Source organism: Chrysoperla carnea, chromosome 1 (assembly GCF_905475395.1).
Source record: "Chrysoperla carnea chromosome 1, inChrCarn1.1, whole genome shotgun sequence".
NCBI lineage: Eukaryota > Metazoa > Arthropoda > Insecta > Neuroptera > Chrysopidae > Chrysoperla > Chrysoperla carnea.
Genome location: NC_058337.1, coordinates 16,622,663 through 16,646,402, shown reverse-complemented (window position 1 = coordinate 16,646,402; position 23,740 = coordinate 16,622,663). Strand labels below are relative to the sequence as shown.

At 29.4% G+C, this 23,740-nt stretch overlaps 1 protein-coding gene across 1 annotated transcript; it reads right to left on the bottom strand.

Moving 5' to 3' along the window:
• Window positions 1-12,249: 12,249 nt before the first annotated feature.
• LOC123290864 (protein lin-28 homolog) lies at window positions 12,250-23,711 on the bottom strand. The gene is made up of 4 exons (XM_044871212.1): window positions 23,651-23,711; window positions 22,155-22,330; window positions 12,962-13,134; window positions 12,250-12,565 (listed from the first exon to the last, which is right to left on the bottom strand). The coding sequence occupies exons 1-4, from the start codon at window positions 23,709-23,711 to the stop codon at window positions 12,292-12,294; spliced, it is 684 nt and encodes a 227-aa protein (XP_044727147.1). The 3' UTR covers window positions 12,250-12,291.
• Window positions 23,712-23,740: the final 29 nt, after the last annotated feature.

Below are 23,740 nucleotides of genomic sequence, written 5' to 3'. Positions count from 1 at the left end.
CTAATAAAATGCTGTCATTTTTTGTTTGAAACATCTTTTTTATAACTGAATAGATTAGGGAAAAATTCCAGCCTATATTTGCCCAGTAAAGAAAGCTCCAAAATGACCTTAATGACATTTGTTCGAAGTATCGAAGACATCTTTTGTTGGCATAAAATTTCCCTTGAATTTCGAAATATCATACCATGTTCATAGCTGAGAAGACATAGAGAATCAATTAAAAATCAAATAGATGCAACCGGCTAAATTTCCAAGCAAGTAAAAGCGCAATCACCTTTAACCGTTTGACTACTTAGACTGCTAGGTTGCGGATTCGAATTCAGACAGCGGTAGTCTGATTAATTTAAATAAATTGATCACAGTGTCGTCGCTTGGAAAAGAACGAAGTAACCGCTTCCACCCACATCATAAATTTAATTGTATGTATTCTGATGTAGTTTAAATAAATAAAGCATAAAAATATTGATGTGCCTATGTTATAGACGTATATGTCAGAGGAACGGGGGTTAGACTCCATTATTATCATTATTAGGTATTATTAATATTATTAAGCCAAATTGATAAATACAACAGAAACTTAGTGATTTTTGGTAAGCTTGGTAAAATCAATATCACCATCAAATACTTCCATTGAAACTGCATAACTCTCACGAAGGCATGGATTAAAAACAGTCATATTAAAAATTATTGAACTTCTGTCGAACCTAATCACTTTTACAAAAAATTAATTTAAAATTAAAATTGTTAGTTCCTGTTGTAAATTATAGCTAATTGTCTTAGGTATTTATCGAGTATCAATTTTACTCTTATTCATTAAAGGCGATTATTTTCACTTTATATACTTAGTACATTCTTATTTGTCAATATTATACACATAAACAAATCATTGTTTTTATTTTTATTACAATTATAAATAAATAGTATTAATTTGTAAATACTGTAATCCGCGGAAGATTCGATATAATAATATTCCTTGTTGATAAAAAATAAATCAATTTGTAAATAAAAGTAAAGTCTGGAAAGCTCCACTCGAACTATAAAAACGACAAGATGAAACGGCTAAGAGAGGATAGTTTATTGTGCAAAAGTAAATTATAAAATAAGTAATTCACTTGTAAGTGAAAAAATCTTTGTGATTAATTAACTAGCTCGTCTAAAACATAGGAGATAATAATAAAAAGTAGGCAAGTATAATGTGAAAGTGTAGTTCCAATTGAGGTAGGTATAAACTTTTAAACAATTATTAATACTTTTTTTTTCATTTTTGCCCAACCTACAGGTTGTCCTAGTTAGCCGGAAGTGTGTATGATACTGCTTCCGAAAAATTGATTGCTATAATATTTTCAAACGCCATTGACGGTGAATACGCTATTTTTATCACAAAAGACAATTTTTTCACACAAAAAATCCAAGAATAAGTCTAATTTTAGTGAAATTCGAATTTCAAAACTAACGTTATATTAAAGCTCAACATCTTGCTGTTTACTTTTTATATACAAATTTATTACATTAGCATACTAATTTGTTCAGTGAAAATTACCAAAACATCGTATGATCACTAAAAAATTTGTTGCGATCAAATGATTCCAAGTTGATAATAATATTTATCTATACAGTGTGTTCATTTCAGTAGTAATGTGAAAACACGTCGATTTCAATATCGGCGCGGAAGTTCAAAAATGGTACTTAGGGAATTTGGAATTTTTAATTTTAGATCTCATTCTTTCACCCCCATCATACCCGACTTTCAAATTTCAAATGACACCCCCTACCTTGCAATACTTCATTTGAAAGGGCATACAATTCTCTTTTCAATCATGATAAAAAAAATGAAATCGATCGATTGGCTCTAAATATAGACTACCCAGAATATGGATTTCATACCTTCTATCTTCTATGTGTAGTCTGTCTTTGAAATTTCATGTGGCACTTCCTAGCTCGCGGTACCTCATTTGAAAGGACATACTATTCTCTCTTCAATCATGATTGAAAAATGAAATGGTTCGCTTGGTTCTTAAGATAGACTACCCAGAAGATGTATTTCATACCTTCTATCTTCTGTGTAGTTTATCCTAAGAACCAATCGATCAATTTCATTTTTTTACCATGGTTGAAGAAAAAATTGTTTGCCCTTTCAAATGAGGTATAACAAAGTAGGGGGTGCCAATTGAAATTTCAAAGTTGGGATGCCTAGAAGAGAAGGGCACTTAAAATTATCTAGACACCATTTTTGAACTTCCCCCTTGATATCCAAATCGATGTATTTTTACACTGGACAATAATCACATCAGGTTAAGAGTTATAAAGGGTGGATACTTTTGAAATGAGTGCACTGTATATTAAAAATACACAATAAATTTTGTACATAGAATTCTTTTCACGCAAAAACACCCATAGGTGTTCAATCTTTAGTCAAATATAATAGTATAAACATGATGACAGAAAAAAAAATCAAGTTCGAGTTACTGCGAAATGGTAAAAAAGTTAAGGGTGGTAATGGACGTTGTTGTGGATCAGGAGAGCGGATATATTTTCGTAGCGTGTAAGATTTTACCAAATTTTTATGCAATAATATTACTTGGATAATATTGCCCATGTGAGGCTAGTTTTAAGTGAAGATTTATAAATACATGGTCTTTTGTTTTAAGCTAATAATGGTTTTGTTTGAATAATGAAATTTTTTTACCAATATTATTGATTCCTATAAGGGCACTCGATTTTTACCACATGTTGATTATATAATATTGGCCGTGTATGGCTACTTTATGTGCTAAATGTCTAGACTTTTTCATTTTTGCCATCTATAGACTAAAAAAGAAACTATTTGATGAATTGTTTATTAACTACTTTATGAGGTTCAAAGCTTCAACATTATACATATAGATGTCCATAATATACAAACTGAATTGAATGAATACATTATGCAATTCTGAAAAGCTATGTTGTGAAGGAGCAAATGTAATCGGAAAAAATTTTAAGGGACCCGGATTGCCAAAAAAGACCAAAGACGAGGAATATTTACTCATGTGAGATAAGTAATATCCATAGAACAGGTTTTCGTGCGTCAAATAATAACTAAGCGCTTACGAAGGTATGCGTTTTTATACCATGCATATATGTAATATGCAAGGTATACTAAGTTTAGTCCCAAGTTTGTAACGCTTAAAAATATTGAAACAAATTTTGGTATAGGTGATCATAGAATCACTTAATTAGTCCATTATCAATAAGAGAAAGAACTTTCAGAACTTGATAAACGAAAACTTGATACATAATTAAATAATATATAATTTAAAACGAAAGAAACATAGTTCCTAAAGGGTGTCCCACAACACCTCTCCTACCGTTAAGACAAGTTATTTTGCAATTCGCATCCAGACTATTGCGGATGTTTATGATAGATCCTTTCAAACTACCTTCAAACCATTATGAGAACCACACAGAGCTAATTGGCGAAAAATGCAGTTTTCTCTATTTTGGCTTTTTAAGTTTTGTGAGTGAACGATATGGCCTACAGACATCGTTTTTTGCTTATATTAAAGCTAATAACATTTCTTTAACATCTTTCCTCATGATTTCACCCATAAAATTAGTATTTGCCTCGATATCTAAGTCGAAAATAGACCAAGTATGAAAATTTCACTTTTTTCGAAAAAATGGCCAATTTTTTGAAAGCTGTATCTCAGTAAGTATTAAACCTACAGAGCTGGTTTTGATCCCAAATTATAGCGATGTTCTGCTTTTTGAAAAACTTATAGAAAATATTTTCTGAAAAAACGCATAGTTTTGGACTTAAATTGAGAAAACTAAAAAAAGGGGCAAAAATTTGGTCGCCATCTTGAATATCTCACTTCTGGTCGAGATTTCTGTTGGGTAACCGGGATATTCGGATTCAGCAGGGTCGAAATAGGGGGAAAAGACCTTTTGCCCAAAAGTAATATGATTTGCTTCTAAAAGTTACATTTTCTGAAATTCTTTCTAGTCTAAATGATATTTTTGGAACGCTAAATTTCGTGAACAAATTGACATAAAAACATGTTTGAAGAGAAAATTTCAAACAAAAAATTTTTCTACAAAAAGGTATAATAATTTTTTTACCGTATAAGATGTAAGGAAAAAATCGGATGAAAGTTGAAAATTTTCCTTTTTTTTACACAGGGTCCTCGAGGTCCAAAATTTGAGAAAATGTTAACTAACCATCCCCGAACAACATCCCCAAAGTTTCATAAACTACCGACCTTTTTCTATCTGAAACTACCTGTCCACTGAACTATTGGTGAAAAATGTATTTGGGTTTGGATTTAAAAAGGTACGCACTGAAGTTTTAATAAAAATTAAGCACTTATTTTCTGTACAAACTATTTTTTTTAAATTTTCATATTACATTTTGGTACACGACGAATTTGTTATAATTAATTCTAGAGTTTTATTAATAATAGCAATTGTTAGTTTAATAATTATATTATGTGATTTACTTTTTAAATTATGGCATTATATTATCAATCGTATTTTTAAGATAAATATTGGAATGTAGTTTCATTTAAAAAAAATTTCATTTATGAAAATGCACTTTTGTGTTGAACTCTATGAAACTTTTCACATAGTTGTTTGAAACTATAAAATAAAATTATATCCTGAATGATATAATTTATTTCCCCCAAAACAATAGAAATTAAAAATAAATTTATAAACGAAATACCATACCATTAATTTAGTAAAAGAATACACATTCTACTCGGACACTAACCGCAAGCCTATCGTATTCGTTTCATGCAGGATCGTTTTCAGCGCCGAATCGTTTTAATTTTTCGTTCACGGAAAAACTTATAACTTTTATACGTTTCATTATATTATAAATTTGAGTTTTCACAGAATGATATCATTTATATAATAATGAAACGATATAGAAGAAGTTATAATTATTTACGCTAGTGGCGCAACATTCGGTTTTGCATGCAACGAATGTTTTAATAGTCAACCTCGGAATCAAACGGAATAAGCTGAATATTAAAAATATTATTATAAAATTTGTATGATATATTATATTCTCTAAATATATATTTTGTCTGAAACCTTTCCTTAAAGGTTGAACCGTTTTTGGAACCGTATTTAAGGAGTATCTATGATTTACGATTGACCCAATCTATTAACGGGTTTTTTAGTTAATAAGTAATTCATTTTCGACCTTCTTCCGATTAAATACGACATAAATAATTATTTAATATCTTATATTTATAAATATTGACTCTGCTCTAAGGTACGTATAGTTGAGCGTTCCATCTTCGGCCCCCTTTATTTCAAAAACGGTACAAAGTTTAAAAAAAATTTTCAGCCAAAATTTTTAGAAAACTTTATTCTCTACAACTTTTATCATATGTGAGTTTTGAGACATCATTTGTACTATCAAAATAAAGGTATATTCAAATATTCAGTTTATTTCGTTAGATTCCGAAATGAAACACTTAGATGATTGAGGAACCTAGATGACTAATTTAGGAACCAACCTTTTATACATGTTTATCACATTCTATTACTGTAAACATTCGCGAGTCACGTCCAATACAAAATTCTAATTACGTCATTTACGGTAGTAATGACGGTAGTAATGTTTACAAGAATACAATTTGACCATTCTTAATAAACGTCCACTATTAAATCAAAAGATTCTTGAATGAATTTATAATGGCTACCAGATAAAACTGCATGCTATTGAAAATAGTCACTGTGCAGAAATATTGAAACTCATTTTTCAAGTAAAATATTTTTCGTTATTTTGAAAAAACAATCCAATATTTAAAAACAAACTAATAAATACGATTAAATTTACTTTGTAACTTTGTATTTATCCCTGAGTTACTTGTGAGGTATTTATCCGATCATACTTAAATTAATTAAAGAAATACATCAGTCTATTTTTAAATAATTAAATTGAATTAAGTACAAATATAAAAGAAAGGAAGTAAATTGAGCAAAATTGAATAAAAGATACTTTGTTAAAACTTTTACACTCGATATCGTTTTTCGATGCTTTTCTTTTCTATAAGTTGCATGAAACTTCAGTTTTTCTATTATTAAAGAAAAAATGGTACTAGTGCTATTTATTTATATGCTTATCGATTGATTCGTCTATACAGTTTGTGGTCATTGATGATGACGTGTTGTAGGACACTCGGTAGGAACAAAATACATTGCGATAAATTTTATGTATTAAAACAGGCATTACGTAAAAAATTAATAGCATTTCTGTGTTTTAAGTGTAAATTAATCGTTCCAAAATAATTGAAGAAATGATAATAAAATTGTAATTAATAATTATAAAATGTGATTAGTTAAGTTAAAAAAAATACAAACTGACAGACAGCATCATTACGTAGGGAGCCCGGTTCGCACCCAATTGTGGGGATTCATCCACGGAATTTTCTTTTTTCCTTTAAGAATATAATTTTTCTATAGGTCAATATTAACAGTATTAGAAATAATTCGCAATTTTAGAGAGAGTTTAAAAACAAATATATTTAACTAAAATTTATCTCCGGGCCTCGCTTTTATAGGTCTACCACGATTAAAAAAACCAGTTTCGATAAAAAAGGAATACAATAATTAATACAAAGTGTATTATTTTTTGAGAAACTGGCCCGAAAAAAATAAAATCAGAAACTATAGGGCTGAATCTGAATGTTTCCTGAATGGATATTCATTTTATGAGTAAAATAATGTACATTTTTACTGAAAATCATACTTTGACGAATTTTTTCGACTAAAATAAAGTTTTTCCAATTTTCAGTTAGTTTTAATGCTTAAGTATGCATTAGACCCGCGGTAATCCGGCCCCTGTCTAATCCGGCACACCTTGTAATCCGACATAACTATAACGATAATAACAATGCAGATTTAATATAAATACAAGAATTCTTCGTGGCTGAAAATAGAAAATGATTGCAATCTTATCACTTGGATATGTAATTTGTGGTATTATAAAGTATATTTTTTCAAAAAGTTCCGGACTACAGGGGGCTTGTAAAAGTACTCTATAGTCTGACAAATTTGATAATTCGACACCAACTTGCAAAAAGTTTGTCGGATTACCGCGAGTCCACTGTACTTATAGTGAATTTAATGAATATACGGTTAAGAAAACTTACATCATAATTGCAAGAAATATTTTTCAGCCAACACAGTCATCCAAATTTTAGAAAAAACGTGGCACAAAAAACTATATCGTGTGTACAAAGATTTAATCAACATTTAGTTTGCAGTTAAAAACATAAATTAATTAAGGTACTTTGCGTGTGTCTAATATTGTATACAAAAAAAAATTTGTAAGTTTTTGCATAAAAAAATTATAACTATTTTTAAATTTTAAACATATTAATATAATAGTTAAATAATTGAGGTAGAATGTTGTACAGTAATTATAATAACTTAATATCTAAACTGAAAAAAATCGCCTAATTGTCAATAATTATAAAATAATAAGTCTGTCAAATTTTCGCACGTAAAACCAAGATGATTTTTGAAGCACAAATGGTATTCTTAGATGTTGAGATCAACCGTAGAAGCAAGATAGAATTTTTCAAAATGTTTTTTTATTATATTTTTACAATTAACGATTCGATAATTAAAACACAGAAAGAACAAAGAATCAAAAATATAGATATAACCGGGAAATTAAGAACAAAACGAGAAGGTAAGGTTGAGAAAGTAATAAATAAATTTAAGTTCAAATGGGCTGGCTATGTTTTAAGAATAGTTGAAAGGAAGTGGAGTAAAAAACTTACAGAGTGGACACCATTAGATAGGAAAATAAATCAGGGAAGATAAATGAAAAGGTGGGCTGACGGGCAACAATAAGGAAGATATGTGGTAGCCTTTTAACAAGGAATGCAAAGAAGAAAACCAAATGGAGAGAAATGGTGGAAAAGATCTAGGAATTGAATATTTCATAATATGCAAAAACAGGCCAAAGGAATTGGAATCAAACTTAAAAGATTCAAACCAATATTCCTCTTCACAGAGGCAGTCCCCTGCTTTAAAAAGAGTGCCACAGGACTTTGTTATTATTATCTAGAAGGCGAGGGTAATGATGTATTTCAATGGTAAACAATGTTGGATTTGGCTATACAAATAACCTAGACATTTAAATTCCGGCGACCTTTAAATGCTGTCGCATAAGATTCACGGCCTAACGGGCTAAGCCTTAATCCGCCTCTGGTGGTAGATTTTTATTTTTTGGAGATAAATTGTAGTAAATCTTATTCTTTGTAACTTTGATAATTAAAAAAATTTCAATTTGGGAATATTCATCTTGAAATTTTCAAAATTAAAAAATCATAAATAATGAAGCAGTATTTCATTAATAGTACACATCGAATTCAAAAACTACAAATATATTTTTGGTAAAAATTAGACGTAGAATTATTAATATTATTCTGTCTGTACTTATTTGGGGCCCTATGTGTGGATAGAATAAAAAATTTGTAAAAGAAGTGGTATTCGAGACGTAAGATATTAAATAATTTATAAAGAAATGTAGAAAGAAGGAATGTAAAACGATTGTACAAAATTCTTCTTAAAATTATGCAATTATTCTCTCTTTAGTTTTACGAACACGAAAATACATTTGGAAAACAAAATCCATATTTGCGCTAAAATTTACTGAAAAATATCGCTAATTAGAAAAGTTAAAACAAATTTCTACAAAAAAAAAAAAATATTTATCGATAAATAAAATAATAAAATTATTGTAAAAGAAAAAAATAAAACAACAATAATTTCAGAAATAAAAATTCGCCAGAAAAAAATTTTAAAAACCTTGTAATAATTATTTAAATTTGATATATTATTTTTAAATAGACTTTGTTTTTAAAAATAATCAATTTATTCTTAGAGATTAAATAAATAAAATTTTGGGAATTTTTGTTTTCATTTTTTTTACATGGAAATTATCTTATGCGCTACTAATATTTCCTTAATTAAATGAATTAAACATGAAATTTTTGTGAAATTAAACAGCTATTGGTAACTAATTTTCAATTAATTTAGATCTAGAAATTACATAATACGAGGTAGATTGATGAGTTTTTAATAATTTTTCTTTTATAGGAACTATTTGAAGTTTTGCATTGTATTTTTTAAGCGTCATTTAGTTTTAAAGATCTTTTCTATGCACAGAGCTTATATATTTTCTAGATCTGATTTTAATTATATTTTTACATTGTACAAAAATACAAAAATATTTTTAGTTGCTACGTATTCATATTTTACATAAAATCTAAACCCAGTGAATTCTTTAGCGTTATCTTGCATCAACTATTAGCGGGGCTGGATCTTTAAATTATCTTAACAAATAATGTGTTTTTTGCCGCAAAGTGTGAGTTTGTTATATTTGTTTCAAATATTTAAAAAAATATAATTTTCAAATTGAAATTGAAATAAATTGTATTATAAAGTATGCCTAAAAAAGGAAAATTTTCAGAAAGTTTTCTGTTTGGAGGGAAACAACCTTTGGTGAATTAAAAAAACTACTTTTGAGATCATTTAAAATTCAACATCAAAACTGATAATGTATTGATTTTCATTAATGTTTTAAGATTTCATTTGGATGTTTATACATTAAATATCGAATACAAAAATGATATTATGGAAAGAAAATGACACAAATTTGTAGTTCAAGTAATACTTTAGCCACAAAATGCCAGTAAAACCCTTAACAAGATTTGTTAAGCCTTATTGCAGCTAATATAGGTTTGGAAATATTTGAGAATCTTTGAATTATAGACAACTTTTTACATATTTGTAAAAAAAGTTGCCTATATTTAAAGATGTATGAGCATGACAACAATGTTTCAAAGTATATGTGGTTAAAATTTCAGGGTAGTTAACCGTTCACATTTTAAAGATATAAATTATCGAAAATCGGCGTAAAATACATTGCTCTTACGAAGAAATACCAAAAAACGACATATTTTGAAAGTTTTTGATAGTTTTCACTTAAAACGAATGAAAACAAATTTAAAAAAAACTTTTTCATAGAAAGTAAACACATTAGCAATGGCAAAGAAAAGAAAAAAGCCAAATGCTTTCATCCATATAAGGGATGTACGAGCAGGGTAGATTTAAGGATGAAATTATTTTTATCTTATTTTTAACTTTGATTATGAATTTTGTTATAGCTTCATAAATATAGACGAAAAAAAAAAAATTTCTCAATATCTGTCTTCGTTTTCGGAATATTGAATGCTGATCATTTTTCAATATTTTGAAAATTACTTTTCGTCTTAAATCGCCAAGTTATAACATTATTCACTATCACTTAAAAATATAAATATTTTAAATTTGTTTACTTGAAATTACTTGATCGTCATGCTCATACATCCTTAAAATATTTTTAGATGAAAAATAATCTGTAAATATCCATTCCCAAAAATCAAATAGCAATCAATCACAAAGTTTAGACTTTATAAAATACATTTTAAAATATTATTTCAAAAATTTTATTGAATTTTAAAAATAATATTTACGATTTTACTTAACTAACTACACAAATAAAATTAAAAAGAATTTTTCAATATAATTTAAAAAAATTCTTTATAATTTTTTAACTTGTGAAATAGAATAATTACCCTATATCGAAATTTAAATTTAAAAAAAATTAAAGTTAATTAATTGAACACATTCTTAGGAGGAAGGAAATTCTATATAAAAGAACAAAAAAAATATATTTACGAGATGAAATCTCAATTAGAATTAAATTATTAAAATGTCCACGAAATAATTACCCCAAAATATTTTAAAGGGGAATGGACATATTACCCCTCTGAAATAAAAAATTCTCTTTAAATATTTATTTTAATTTAAATATATAAATTCCTACGGTATTCAGGCAAATTTAGACTCTTCGATATTGATCTAAGAAAATTGAACGTAAATATCACTAGTATTTGAGAAAATGAGCTGAAAATGTTTTGCAAAAATTTCCTAGCTTTTCCAATGACCTAACTACTTTAAAAATATCTCAAAATTGGTAAAATTTCTCAGAATAAATAACTGTTCGGAAATTAAATGTACCTGATAATTTTCGGTAGAAGTTCCGATCTTGTTCTCATACCTACACATTTCCGGATCTCTTACAGACCACAAGATAAGATTACTGTTTCTTAGACGAGAAATTTGGATGAGAAAACTGGGAATATTTTGAAATTTTGAATTCTCCATAACAGTTTTAATAAAATACATTAATTTTAATATTTGTAATTTGTTCTGATTCGGTAGGTTTTTAATTCTTGATTGAGTTGAGTTTGTTATTCATTATTCTTCATTAGAATGGCAATAATGATGAAATTAATTCCAATTATGCTGTCTAAATAGTACATTTTTTGAAGTTGTTCTTGTTAATTTTTATTTGCAGGCTTCGATGTTTCCAAAATATTTTTTTGCCGAATTTTATCAGGACTTATAAAAAGTTGTTGGATCGAAAATCTTTCGCGTGACTTCATCAGCAGTTTATTCGCACGAATCGTTGTAAAATTTTTTCTAAACATTTTCAACATAATTCTATGCGGTCAATATATTAAAAATTTAGCCCACGAATTATCAAAGAGTTTAAATTTAGCTTTATACTCGATTGAATACAACAATCGTAATAATTCATAGTTGAATTTATTCTGATTTTTTTCACAGCGCGATATGTTTATAAATTCGTAGATTCAAGTTAAAATGGCGACCGTCTGTCAATTGATTGCACTTGTAAACTAAATTTGATAAACAATGTAAGATATTTGTTCGCATATTTGGTAAGTTTGTTTTTTTATTTATGAATAAATTGTACTTAATATTTCAGGTACTTCAGTTTACATACAAAAAAAAATTTATATCTTAGACAAGTGTTAGTTTTTATTTGATTTCATTAATTATCTTTATCTTGAATTGTTTATCAATAATTTAGTCATTTTGTGTTATAGTTTCTCCAATTTTTTTAAATTTTTATGTATTTCTACTCCAATTGTTGGAATACTCCATTTCCATTATTTATTATATTAGGGTATGCTTGTAATGTTTTTTAGTTTTCTCCAAATATAAATTTTTGTTGTAGTTGTTATCGCCTATAAGAAAAAATTTCGCCTGCTACTTTGTAGTTGTGGGGAATTTAATGTTGTTATTGTTTGTTCCAAAAATAATAAAATAATAATCAACGTCAGTATGTTGAAATCATGATGTGACTTCAAATAACTATATTTTACACTCCTAGTATCGAAAATAGTAGTTAAAATAAATTTAGTCAAGACTTGAACTTTATTGATGTGTTAATTTTAGTTCTGTTATTGCCGCAGTGACAGCGCTCGCGTCTTCACTACTTGTTGCCGGCATACCTTCTGGAGACGAGTCACTAAAAGAACTACCGCTGTCACCAGTCAAACCTGATTTGGAACGTATTTCACCGGCAGGTCTTTTCGGACAGTCAGCAATCAGATGATCTTCACTTTTACATGCATGGCAACGTTTTGGTTGTGGACCAAGAGCACATTTTGCAGCGATATGATTAGCAAATTCACCACAATTGTAACACCTATAATAAACAAATATATTATGTATTAAATCGGAAAAATATTTATCTTGATTTAGTAATTTATTATTTACATATTTTATTGTTATTGCCACATTTTTATATTTTATTAAATTGTCAAAAAATCTATATGTTATCGTTATATATGTTATCGAATTTTTAACTTAATTATAAGGGTTTAAGTTAAGGAGTTTTTAATCGTCCTTTTTTTTACCTTGGTCACATTGCAGAGGCCAACCTCGGGAACTTCAAAGTGTTCGAGCTTAGTAATTACTCGAATTTACTCGAATAATATTTGTTTTTTCAAGGTTGGCCTCTACAATGTAACCAGGGTATAACCCACCTAAGAAAGATTTGTAAAATAGCAGTAGGTGTGTAAATCTAATAAAAATTATTTACCTAATTTTTCTAAATCGTCTACGGCTAACAGGTCTGCGATGTGATCCATGACAATCAGCAGAGTTTGGACCAGTTACCTTTGTTGCTTCCAAACCTTTATCTGATATCCGACATTCAAATTCAACTTGTTCATCATCACCCAATGAACGGAAACCAGTCATTTGGATCACACTCTGTAAATAGAAAAACCATTATTATTTTAAATAAAAACTTTTCACTTGTTTTTAATTTCCATGGTTTGAAACAAATTTTTAAACAAAACAAAAAATGTTCCCCGAAATTTGACCCCTTTTATCTCTTTAATATTGTAACAGTATTTGGATTCAATTTTCTGACATGAACTTCTATATATGGATTTTAATCCGATTCGGATTTTTTGCACTTTCACTGAGTGAAATTGTTTAGATTTAAAGTAACACAATCCGATATTATTGAGGAATAGGTGTCTTTTTTGCAAAATATGATCCGATATTATCGTGAATAAAACGTATGAGCTGAATGTACGGGTCTTTTATTCTTTTTATTCCATTTTTAAAGATCTACCCGATGCTATCCCCTATAATGGCAATAACAATTTTTATCTCTTAGCATAAGTGTTAAAAGCAAATTTAATTTTATAGCCTTACTTTTTGACAAGCTTTTATTTACTTTGTAAACAAATGTAAACAAATCGTGCAAGTTAAAGTTGCCCCACTATCCAAATTCCGATTGAGCTGAAATTTGCACGCATATGTAAATCGGATGATAATGCATTGAGCAAGGTCTGATTTTCCCATCGCTTCCACCATATTTGATATACATACGTTTTTTAGTTTTAAATTAAACATTTAAAAAATAATGCTTTTAAAGCACAAACTTTTAATTTACTAAAAAGAAGAAAATAATTTTTTCTATGAGTCACTCATAGGTACACGACAATTCGTCAAAGCTTGAGGCGCTTCGAATCATCGTTGATATTTTTAGTTGACTGCCTCCAGCAATAGTCATATATGACGGGGCTGAAATTTTTTTTTTTTAATTTCATCTTTTTAATACTGTAAATGCTTGCGTCTAAAAAAGAACTTTTTGAAATGAAAACTTCTTTTGGCTCGTTGAGCACTCGGCTATCAAAAACCATGGAAATCGCGTCATGGTCACCGTCCCTGTTATCGCGTATGTTTTAATTGAACTCCCCTTAAACAGAGGGGCCGATTTTGATGAAATTTTGTGTGTGTGTTCAAGTAGATGCGAGGATGGTTCAGTACACTACAAAATGTTTTTGAGGGTTCTGCATCAAAAAATTACAACCCATGAAATAAATGGTGGAAACGCATATAAATAATATATTTAATTACATCTTACTATTAAAATGTATTTATTTGCGCTTTCACCATATTTATCTAGAATTATGAACAGCTATTTGAATAGTATTGAGGTATTATACTATGTGTTTTTTTACCATCTAGATATATGAATATCACTAGTATGACAGATTACATGCGTTAAGCAATGCATCTAAGTGAGAGGTATTATATACATGCGTGCAACAAAACTCCCACTCTTTGCATGCACACAACAGAAGATCTGTCGTATCGTATCTGTAGAGGCAGTTACATGCTAAACACATGTATATAATACCTCTCACTTAGATGCATTGCTTAACGCATGTATTCTGTCATACTAGTGATATTCATATATCTAGATGGTACAAAAGCACATAGTATATTATTATTCAGTTATTGTGAATAGGTATTGATAAGAGCTATATGACAGCGCAGGGAGCTCCACTACCGAAGGCTCCAGCCAGGCCAAAAACCAGTTATTCGATAGTTTGAAGTTTTCACTTCCTTCGAGAGTCCCCATAACTGACTAACTTTTTTATTCTCATTATTAATTAATTTCCGTAATCGTATGGAATACTTTATTCCCTAAGTAAGAAAGGTATATGAATTGTTATTTAAGAAATATGCATTCATATACATTCGTATTTACTAATATAACAACTACTACAATTACAAAACATTCCGATGAGAATGCCACACAACCTCTGTATGCACTATTATTTACGTTTAATATATTTCAGGTGAAATGGAAGAATACAGTTTTAAAAATATGTAAAAATAAAAATATATAAATATACAAAAAAAAAATGTAGAACGGCATACATTTCAGGTATTTACACAATGGTATTTGCTGTTCCTATGCTAAAACTATTGTAAAACCCACTTTTTGACAGAATTTAACGAATTTTGACCGTTTAAAACACAAGATAATAATGTCTCGAAAAACAAACTACGTGGTGCTTCCCGAAAAACATTCCTTTTATCTCTCCTAACTTTTTTTTTTCCATTCTGGCGAGATAACTTTTAAAGATCGTAAAAAAATAGCTGGGAGGACAGTGAGTTTTAGATTCTTTAGCTCTCGAAATTGCAAACTTTGCAGCTGATTTTCTCGTGATCTAAACGAACAAAAATTTTTAAACCTCGGGATGCCACGGCAAACATGATTCTATGAAAAAATAGGCCAAATTTGTCGACTGTTTTTGGATTTTTGCATAATTTCAAATGAAAAAATTTAAAATTTTGACAATTTGTATACAAAACTTAGTAAACAAACATTAATAATTAATAAATAAGTTATGTTGACAAACGAAACAAAACTAAAATTCGTTGAGTTGAAAAAATTATACTTGGTACCTGGAGCACGAATGGCCCAGTTGGTTAAGACTATTGGCATGAATCCAAGAGACCTGGGTTCAATTCTTTTTAATTATTTTTTTAACTTTTTAAAATTATTTCCTGTATCTATAATCATTTTCAAAGTCCAATTGTATTTTAAACGATCCTTAAAGTTCAAGTCAAATTTTAATGATGTCTTTGTAAGATTTTACTCGTCTCATTTTTCTAATTTATTATTAACAAGTGAAAACAAACAGTTGATTGAGTTAATTGTTGAAATACCTAAGACACTGTTGATGACGAAATCGTTTGATTTTTGTACGTCATGTAAGTAAAGAAAGATAGCCACACATACATACATGTTACACACACATGACTGATATTTCCATATAATACATACATACAATATTTGAACCTTATTTGCGTCCTTATAACAAAAGTTGTTAAAAGTATTTTTTATAAGAAACATTTTTTTACATATAAACTTTTGTTCTATCTCTAACGGTATACAAGATGGGTCCTACGGACCCAAGACTTCAACTTGATATCTTTTTTCGTTTTCGACAGACACGCGGACAACCCGGAAATGGACTAATTAGGTGATTTTATGAACATTATACCAAAATTTTTTCATAGCGTCAATACTTTTAAGCGTTACAAACTTAGTACTAAACTTAGTATACTTTGATACATTTCATATACATGATATAAAAATTAGGCTGGGGATATTATAATTGGGCATTCTATAAACGCTTTTATAAGCTTGATATGTATCTCCTATGTAATGGGATATTTGAACGTAATTTTCACCCACTTCAGATTGAATTGAAACTTCGCGCGCTTATCAAGGAACGATGATAATACAATAATTTATTAATTTTGTCCGATTATCCTTTTCAGAATCTTCAAGATTAACAATTTCCATACTTGCAAGTATGAACATTCATTTGCGCTCCCACCATAATTATTCTGAATTTTTGATAAATAAATAATAGTTTAAATAAATGGAAACAAACAATTGACAGAGTTAATTGTTGAAATATCCTGTATAGAAAGCGTTGGATGTCAGCGCTGTTTCGAATATATTTTCTAGATTTTTTTCGTTTTTCGAGAATCTCTCACAAGCCTGCTAGTTGTAGCTGACTGCAAATTTTCTACTTTCTATCTTTCAAGTTTTTGGAGAAAATGAATACCAAAGTTTTCTCCTAATTTGCGCCCTTGGGTGAACAATTATGTTTACGGAAAAATATATTAAAACAAAAATTGTTTTGAAGAACATTTTTGACATTTTAACTTTTATTCTATCTCTAACGGTATACAAGATGAGTCTTATGAACCCAAGATCCAATCGGTCTACGTTGCTCATACACGAACTCTTTTTGAGTTATCGTGTCTGCGGACGGACGAACAGACGTACAGATAGGCGGATAAACAGGAATTTACTACTTAGATGATTGATTTTGTGAACACCTATAAAATTTTTTTTTTCGTATCAATCAATATTTCTAAGCGTTACAAACTTTGGACTAAAATTTATTGTACCTTGATATATATTTCATAAACATACAGAGTATCAAATGTAGTACTATAAGAGACTTCTCTACTAAGATTGACTTGAAAGAATTTTGCTTTAGATTTCTGCCGAATTTATCCGTTATTTCTGACAATAAGTTTGAATAAAAGGGCTTGTTAAGACGAAATACTTCCAAATTTTAACTATGGCGCGAGCTCTTACTAGTAATAAAGAATTAAGTTGTGTGCCAAAGAATCTCGTTAGCACTCAGTACAGTTTTTTATGCTCTAATTTGTTTAAATACATTTTTGAGAAAACTTTTTACGAGTTATACCTTAAATTTAAATAATACACCTTGTATAGTGTATATACTCAATGCGAATATACCTACTGAATTACCTGTAAAACGAAATTCTGGTATTGTTTTTCAGAGAGTTTGAAAATCGAAAAATTTGTAGGTAAAGCGCCCACTTTCGATTAGAATCAAAATTTATATAATTTAAATGAAGTTTAGGCCTTTTTTTAACGAGCAGTAACCACATGAAATGACTGAAAAGGTATTTTTTAAATCAAAAGACTTCAATAAGTATAGCAACTTTTTGGCACTCATCAAGTTTTTGGGTGGAAAACTTCAATATATACAATACTAGCTGTGAACTACCCTCTTTGCTGGGCAACATCCCCACTTGCACCCCTCCCTCCACATTTCCTTGCGTGGGATAACAGTTTTGTAATGTACACGTCATGTTCTTTTATTTGATACCCCACTTAGGTATATTTGTAAACATTCGATAATTCCTTCCCTCTTTCTCGCTTCACCTTTCTACCCTCCGAAGGTTCAAAGTAGATAAAAACAATATATCTTTGAAGCTGGTTGTATATCTTGTCAATATTTGAGCTTAATCGATGCACAACTTTTTTAGTTTTTGAAGCATATCCCTTTCAACCCCTATTTCAACCCCTTACCCTACTATAATATGGATGTATTATACATAAAAACCTTCCTCTTAAATCACTCTACCTATTAAAAACCGCATCAAAATCCGTTGCGTAGTTTCAAAGATTTAAGCGTACAAAGGGACATAGGGACAGAAAAAGCGACTTTGTTTTATACTATGTAGTGATATTAGTTATTCTATAAAAACTAATAAGGTGCATAGAGGTAAACCTAAAATAAATGAATAAATAAATAAAAAATAAATATAAATTCCCAGCATAACTGCATGTGAGAATAACTTTAATATTATGTACATACATTTTTTAGGTTCGTTATTTAACATTTTTTCATGACAATGTCATTAAAACAGGTTATATGTTTAGTTAAAGATATTTTATAATATTTTTTTAATCAGAAACTGTTCTTTATTATTTGGGCGCACATATAAGTATATTACATATCTAGTGTTCTATTGAAAACAATTATCTGATTTGTTTATAATATTCGCAAACAAACACCAGGTGCTTTGACCACCCATACACCCCCTCTTAAAGAAACAATATATGCTTTTGATTGAGAAACTTTAAATCTATTTAGAAGTAGTATCAAGCCAGAACGGCTGAAAAGATCTAGATGAATCTTGGCACAGGAATAGATTATAGTCTGGAATAGCACATAGCCTAAATGTATGGTTGTATCCCGGTAAAATGTATGGTTTTCGTGGGATAGATTTGTTTTAATTTTTCATAGAGCAAAGGATCGATTTTTAATAGGTATTGATAGTTTAGGGGTTAAGAATAACAAAGGCTAATTTTTATCAAGGAAAAATTCACAGTTTCTATGGGATAGAATATAGCAACCGTGTGTTTTAAAAAGATTTGTAAGTCGGGTGTCTTGGATTCATGCAAAACGGCTATAACAACTCGGCCCAGTTGGTAAACGTGCATAGCAGGAATCCAAGAAACGCGAGTTACGCGAGATACATACTTTAATTGACAAGTGAAATTTAGAGATTGTGAAATTCAGAATTGTAAAAATTGCTTGCCTGATTGTGCGTATAACATACTTTTCGATGTCTGTCAGACTATCAAATAAAAAATTCGCAAAAATATATTTTATGAAAATGTGTGAAATAAATAAACAACTTAAGCTAAATACATTCCTGCTTTGAGACACAACACCGCAATTAGTGAGACTATACCTTTCTACTTATCTTTTATTTCAAAAAGGAGAATTGAATTGAATGGTAAATGTTAAATATTATTCCACACTAACCATATTTGTGTCTTTGGTGAACACACCCTAAAAATTGAATTGGTGTTGTGATGAACTTTTTACAACACAGTTAAAAAACAAGAGTAAGCGCTAAATCGTCTTTGAGGAACATACACAAGTTTTGTAACGGCTCAAGTGTAATATTCATTATACCATGCATATATGAAATATACATAGTATATTAAGTTTAGTCCCAAGTTTGTAACGCTTAAAAAAAAGGATGCTAGGAAAAAAATTTTGTCATAGGTGTTCATAGAATCACCTAATTAGTCCATTTCCGGTTGTCCGTCCGTCCGTCTGTGGACACGATAACTCAAAAACGAAAAAAGATATCGAGCTGAAATTTTTACAGCGTACTCAGGACGTAAAAAGTGAGATCAAGTTCGTAAATGAGCATCATAGGCCAATTGGGTCTTGGGTCCGTAGGACCCATCTTATAAACCGTTAGAGATAGAACAAAAGTTTAAATGTAAAAAATGTTCCTTATCGAAAATTAAACAACTTTTGTTTGAAACATTTTTTCTTAAACATCACTGTTTACCCGTGAGGGCGCCAATTAGGCGGAAATTTTATAATATGTGTACAAACTATACACTAAATGTCGGTCGGTAAGGCAGAAACCTATAAAGTCATTTACATATGTACTATACTTTATTAGTTATGTATGTGTCACATGTTTGTATGTGTAATGTGATAAAGAAATCAACACTGACTATGGATGGTATTTCAACAATTAACTCAGTCAATTGTTTGTTTTCACTTGTTTTAATTTAAATTATAATTATTTTTCTCATTTTTGTGTTTTGATTTAATAAAGAATTGCAAGAATATTCACATCTTACATTTTAAACAACAAAAGTAAAAATTTAACTTAAACAAACTAAACCACAATAATCACGTGCAAGACTTGAGTTCAAGTTTTTTAAAAACAGTGAATAGAACGATTTATTTGTAGTGAACAAGATATAGCCGATACTATCAACAACTATATTTATGGCTAAGAAATTCATTCATAACAGAAATGTAAACAAACATCGATAATCATTGTCACATTATTCAGCATATTAATTTCATAATATTTCTAAACATTTTTGTTGTTTTTTACATTAAAGAACATGTTAAAGGTGCCACACAATCCCTATCTAAGTAAGTATAAAAGAAAACAAGTGAAAACAAACAATTAACTGAGATAGTTGTTGAAATACCATGTATAGACAGTGTTGATTACTCTGTCACATTACACATACATACAAGTCAGACACATATAACTGATATTATCGTATAATATATACTATACAATTTGCACATAATTTGCGCTCTCACGGGTAAACAGTGATGTTTACGAAAAAATGTTCCAACAAAAGTTATGTATTTTTTTATAAGGAACATTTTTTTTTTAACTTTTGTGCCATCTCTAACGGTTTACAAGATGGATTCTACGGACCCAAAACTCAATTCACCTATGTTGCTCATTTACGAACTCGACCTTACTTTTTACGTCCTCAGCACGCTATAAAAATCAGTTTGATATCTCTTTTCGTTTTTGAGTAATCGTGATAGCATACGACAGACGACCAACAGACAACCGAAAACGGACTAATTAGATGATTTTATGAACACCTACACCAAAATTTTGTTCATACCATCAATATTTTTAAGCGTTACAAACTTGGGACTAAACTTAGTATACGTTGGTATATTTCATATACATGGTATAAAATGAAATAAGAGAAATTTTTCTAAAAAATAACTTGAATTAAGAGAAATTTTTTCTTGAAAATATAGTTCTTGTTTTAAATCATTTCGTCATCTAAGCCCAAGTAAATTATGTTCGCAAACAAAAATAAATAGTGTATCAAAGTAAAAAAAATATTTCAATCAAGTGTTCCACTCTTAGGTAAAGAATATGACAAACTTGAGACAAATATTAAATTTTCTTTTATATATTTTTGTATTCGATTGACTACTACTTAATCGTGGGGTTCGTCTATGAATTGGATCCTCAGTGTATTACATCGAGCTAAAAAGGACTAACGAATATAAAGTTTTGAAATAATTAAACAGTTAAATTATAATTTAGCTGTTTAATTTATTACAAAACTTATTTTTGCAGAAATGGATATATGTAGAGAATCCATAGAAAAAGGAGGTGTAATTATATTTTAGATAAATTTATTAAAAATAGTAAGTGTGTCGCATTTAAGAAGAAGACACCCTCATATTTTCGTTATTTATAGGAATATCGATTTGAAATTTTGCACAGTCATACATGGTGATGGGTCACATGTTTAACGATAGTTTACCGAAATCTTAAATTCAAATTCAGCATACTACACTTGACAAATAGGACCGACTCTTAATATTTTGCCTAGCGATAAAGGTGGTTAAGAGATATCGGAAAAAAACAAAGTTATAAAAGTTCATTTTTTAATTTTATAACTAGTGTGCTATGGAATGTAAAGCCTGAATAAATTGATAATTTAATAATGTTATGTATTCAAATATTTCAATAAACTTGTAATAATTTTCAGAGTGGACATAAATAATGAAAAAATTAAAAAGCGAATTTTGTTGTTTTGAAAGCACGATAGTTTTTGTTTTTAAAGAAAAAATTTCCAACGGAGGGGGGAGCGAGTAGGTTGATTAAGTTTTCAGTTAATCCAAGAACATAAAATGGAAGTGAGTATTGAGCTTTGAGCTCAAAAAATCGGAAAAGCAAAGGACTATAAATGAATATCCCAAATAAAAGGATATTGTTTGTGTATTAATTAAATAATAAAATACAGAAGATAACAAATTTATTTGACTTACTTGATGTACAAACACGTCTTGACCATTATCGTCAGGTGTAATAAAGCCCCAACCTTTGGCCACATTGAACCATTTACATTTCCCACGTCGAAGACCTGTTATCTCTTCAGGCGGTATTGATGTTGCGGACGGGGGTGTTGTTGCTGATTGTGTTGTACTTTCAGCCGTTGACGCTCCTGTAACAAAAATTATATTTATTTAAAATTATCTAGTATCAATTATGGAGGTATTAATTTATTATTTATTCGTAATTTTGATAAGCGAATACTGATGATTTTAGTTTTAAGGTCAATAACAGGCTTAAATAGGTTTCAGCAAGCGTTAAATAGATCTTTAAAAGCAAAAACAATTTACAATTATTCTGTCCAAATACGTTTTGCATAATTGCACAGTTGAGTATTGTACAACAGAATATTTATCAAATTTTTTTGGTAAAAACAAATGATTACTATTAAATTTTTATAAAATAATAATGAATTTACGAGTAAAATTGAATTCGGATCTGAATGCATACGAACTTGATTTATTTGAAATAAAATTATCTATCTAAACAAGAAATGATTAAAAGGAAAAGAGTTGGGCATTCTAAGAATTTTTTTTCGAATTTTATAGATCAATAAAAAATCGCTGTAGATCATCGATCTAAAATTCAAATACCAACTTTTTTCTATGAAAAATTATTTTCGTTCTTGCGGGGCGGAAGTAGTAACTTTCGTTCCATAACGAGAAACGAAGGTACCACTTTCTTCCCTGATCTATTGCAGTTTTAATTTTTCCCGAGATGTTCAGCTTCGTCTGATGATCATGACATCTGAGAATTTCTTTACTTTTGTTTCTTAAATAAACTATTTTCGATTCCTCATCCTAAAGAATGGTCTTTGCGACCGAAGTAAACTCTGCCAAGACCGACTTTGCAGTTAGAGAGATGTACATATGATTTACTGATGGTCACGGTTACCATGATATTTTTATGGATCGGTATCATAGCAACACTAATTGCAGCACCTCTTACCACCTTATATCACTAACGCTGCCTGAGCCTTAATATCACTAATGCCAGGAAATCAAATTTTCTGACTAAATGGCCAATAGTAATGGCACCCTTTTGTTTTGCATACACAGTACATTTTAGTAACGATTTTGGCACCCCTTTGTTTTGCATACATAGTATGCAAAACACTGAAAAGCAATAATAAAATTTAAAAAAATGTATGTAGGTCGTTTAAACCAAAGTGAAACCGAACCAGAGAGCATGTAGATATGAGTGCAAATGCATATACTACATTCTCTCTTAATCGGTGCCACTTTTCCTTCACACGTTTAAAATTTTCGGCCTTATTTGCAATTAAGTGCTTTGGAAAAGAACTCCCTCTTCTGTCCTCTGCCAGTATTGCCACTATGGCGACAGTGCTTAAAATTAACCTTTGAAAATGTTACTTTAGATGTTCAAAAGAGCAAACTATGGAAAACAGTTTTTGGTTTTGTTAACCCCGTACCAACATTTAAACGCGTTTTAGTAGATTCTAGTGGAAAATACTGAAATATTGGTAATGACATTTTTTGTACAAAATTATATATTCCCTAAA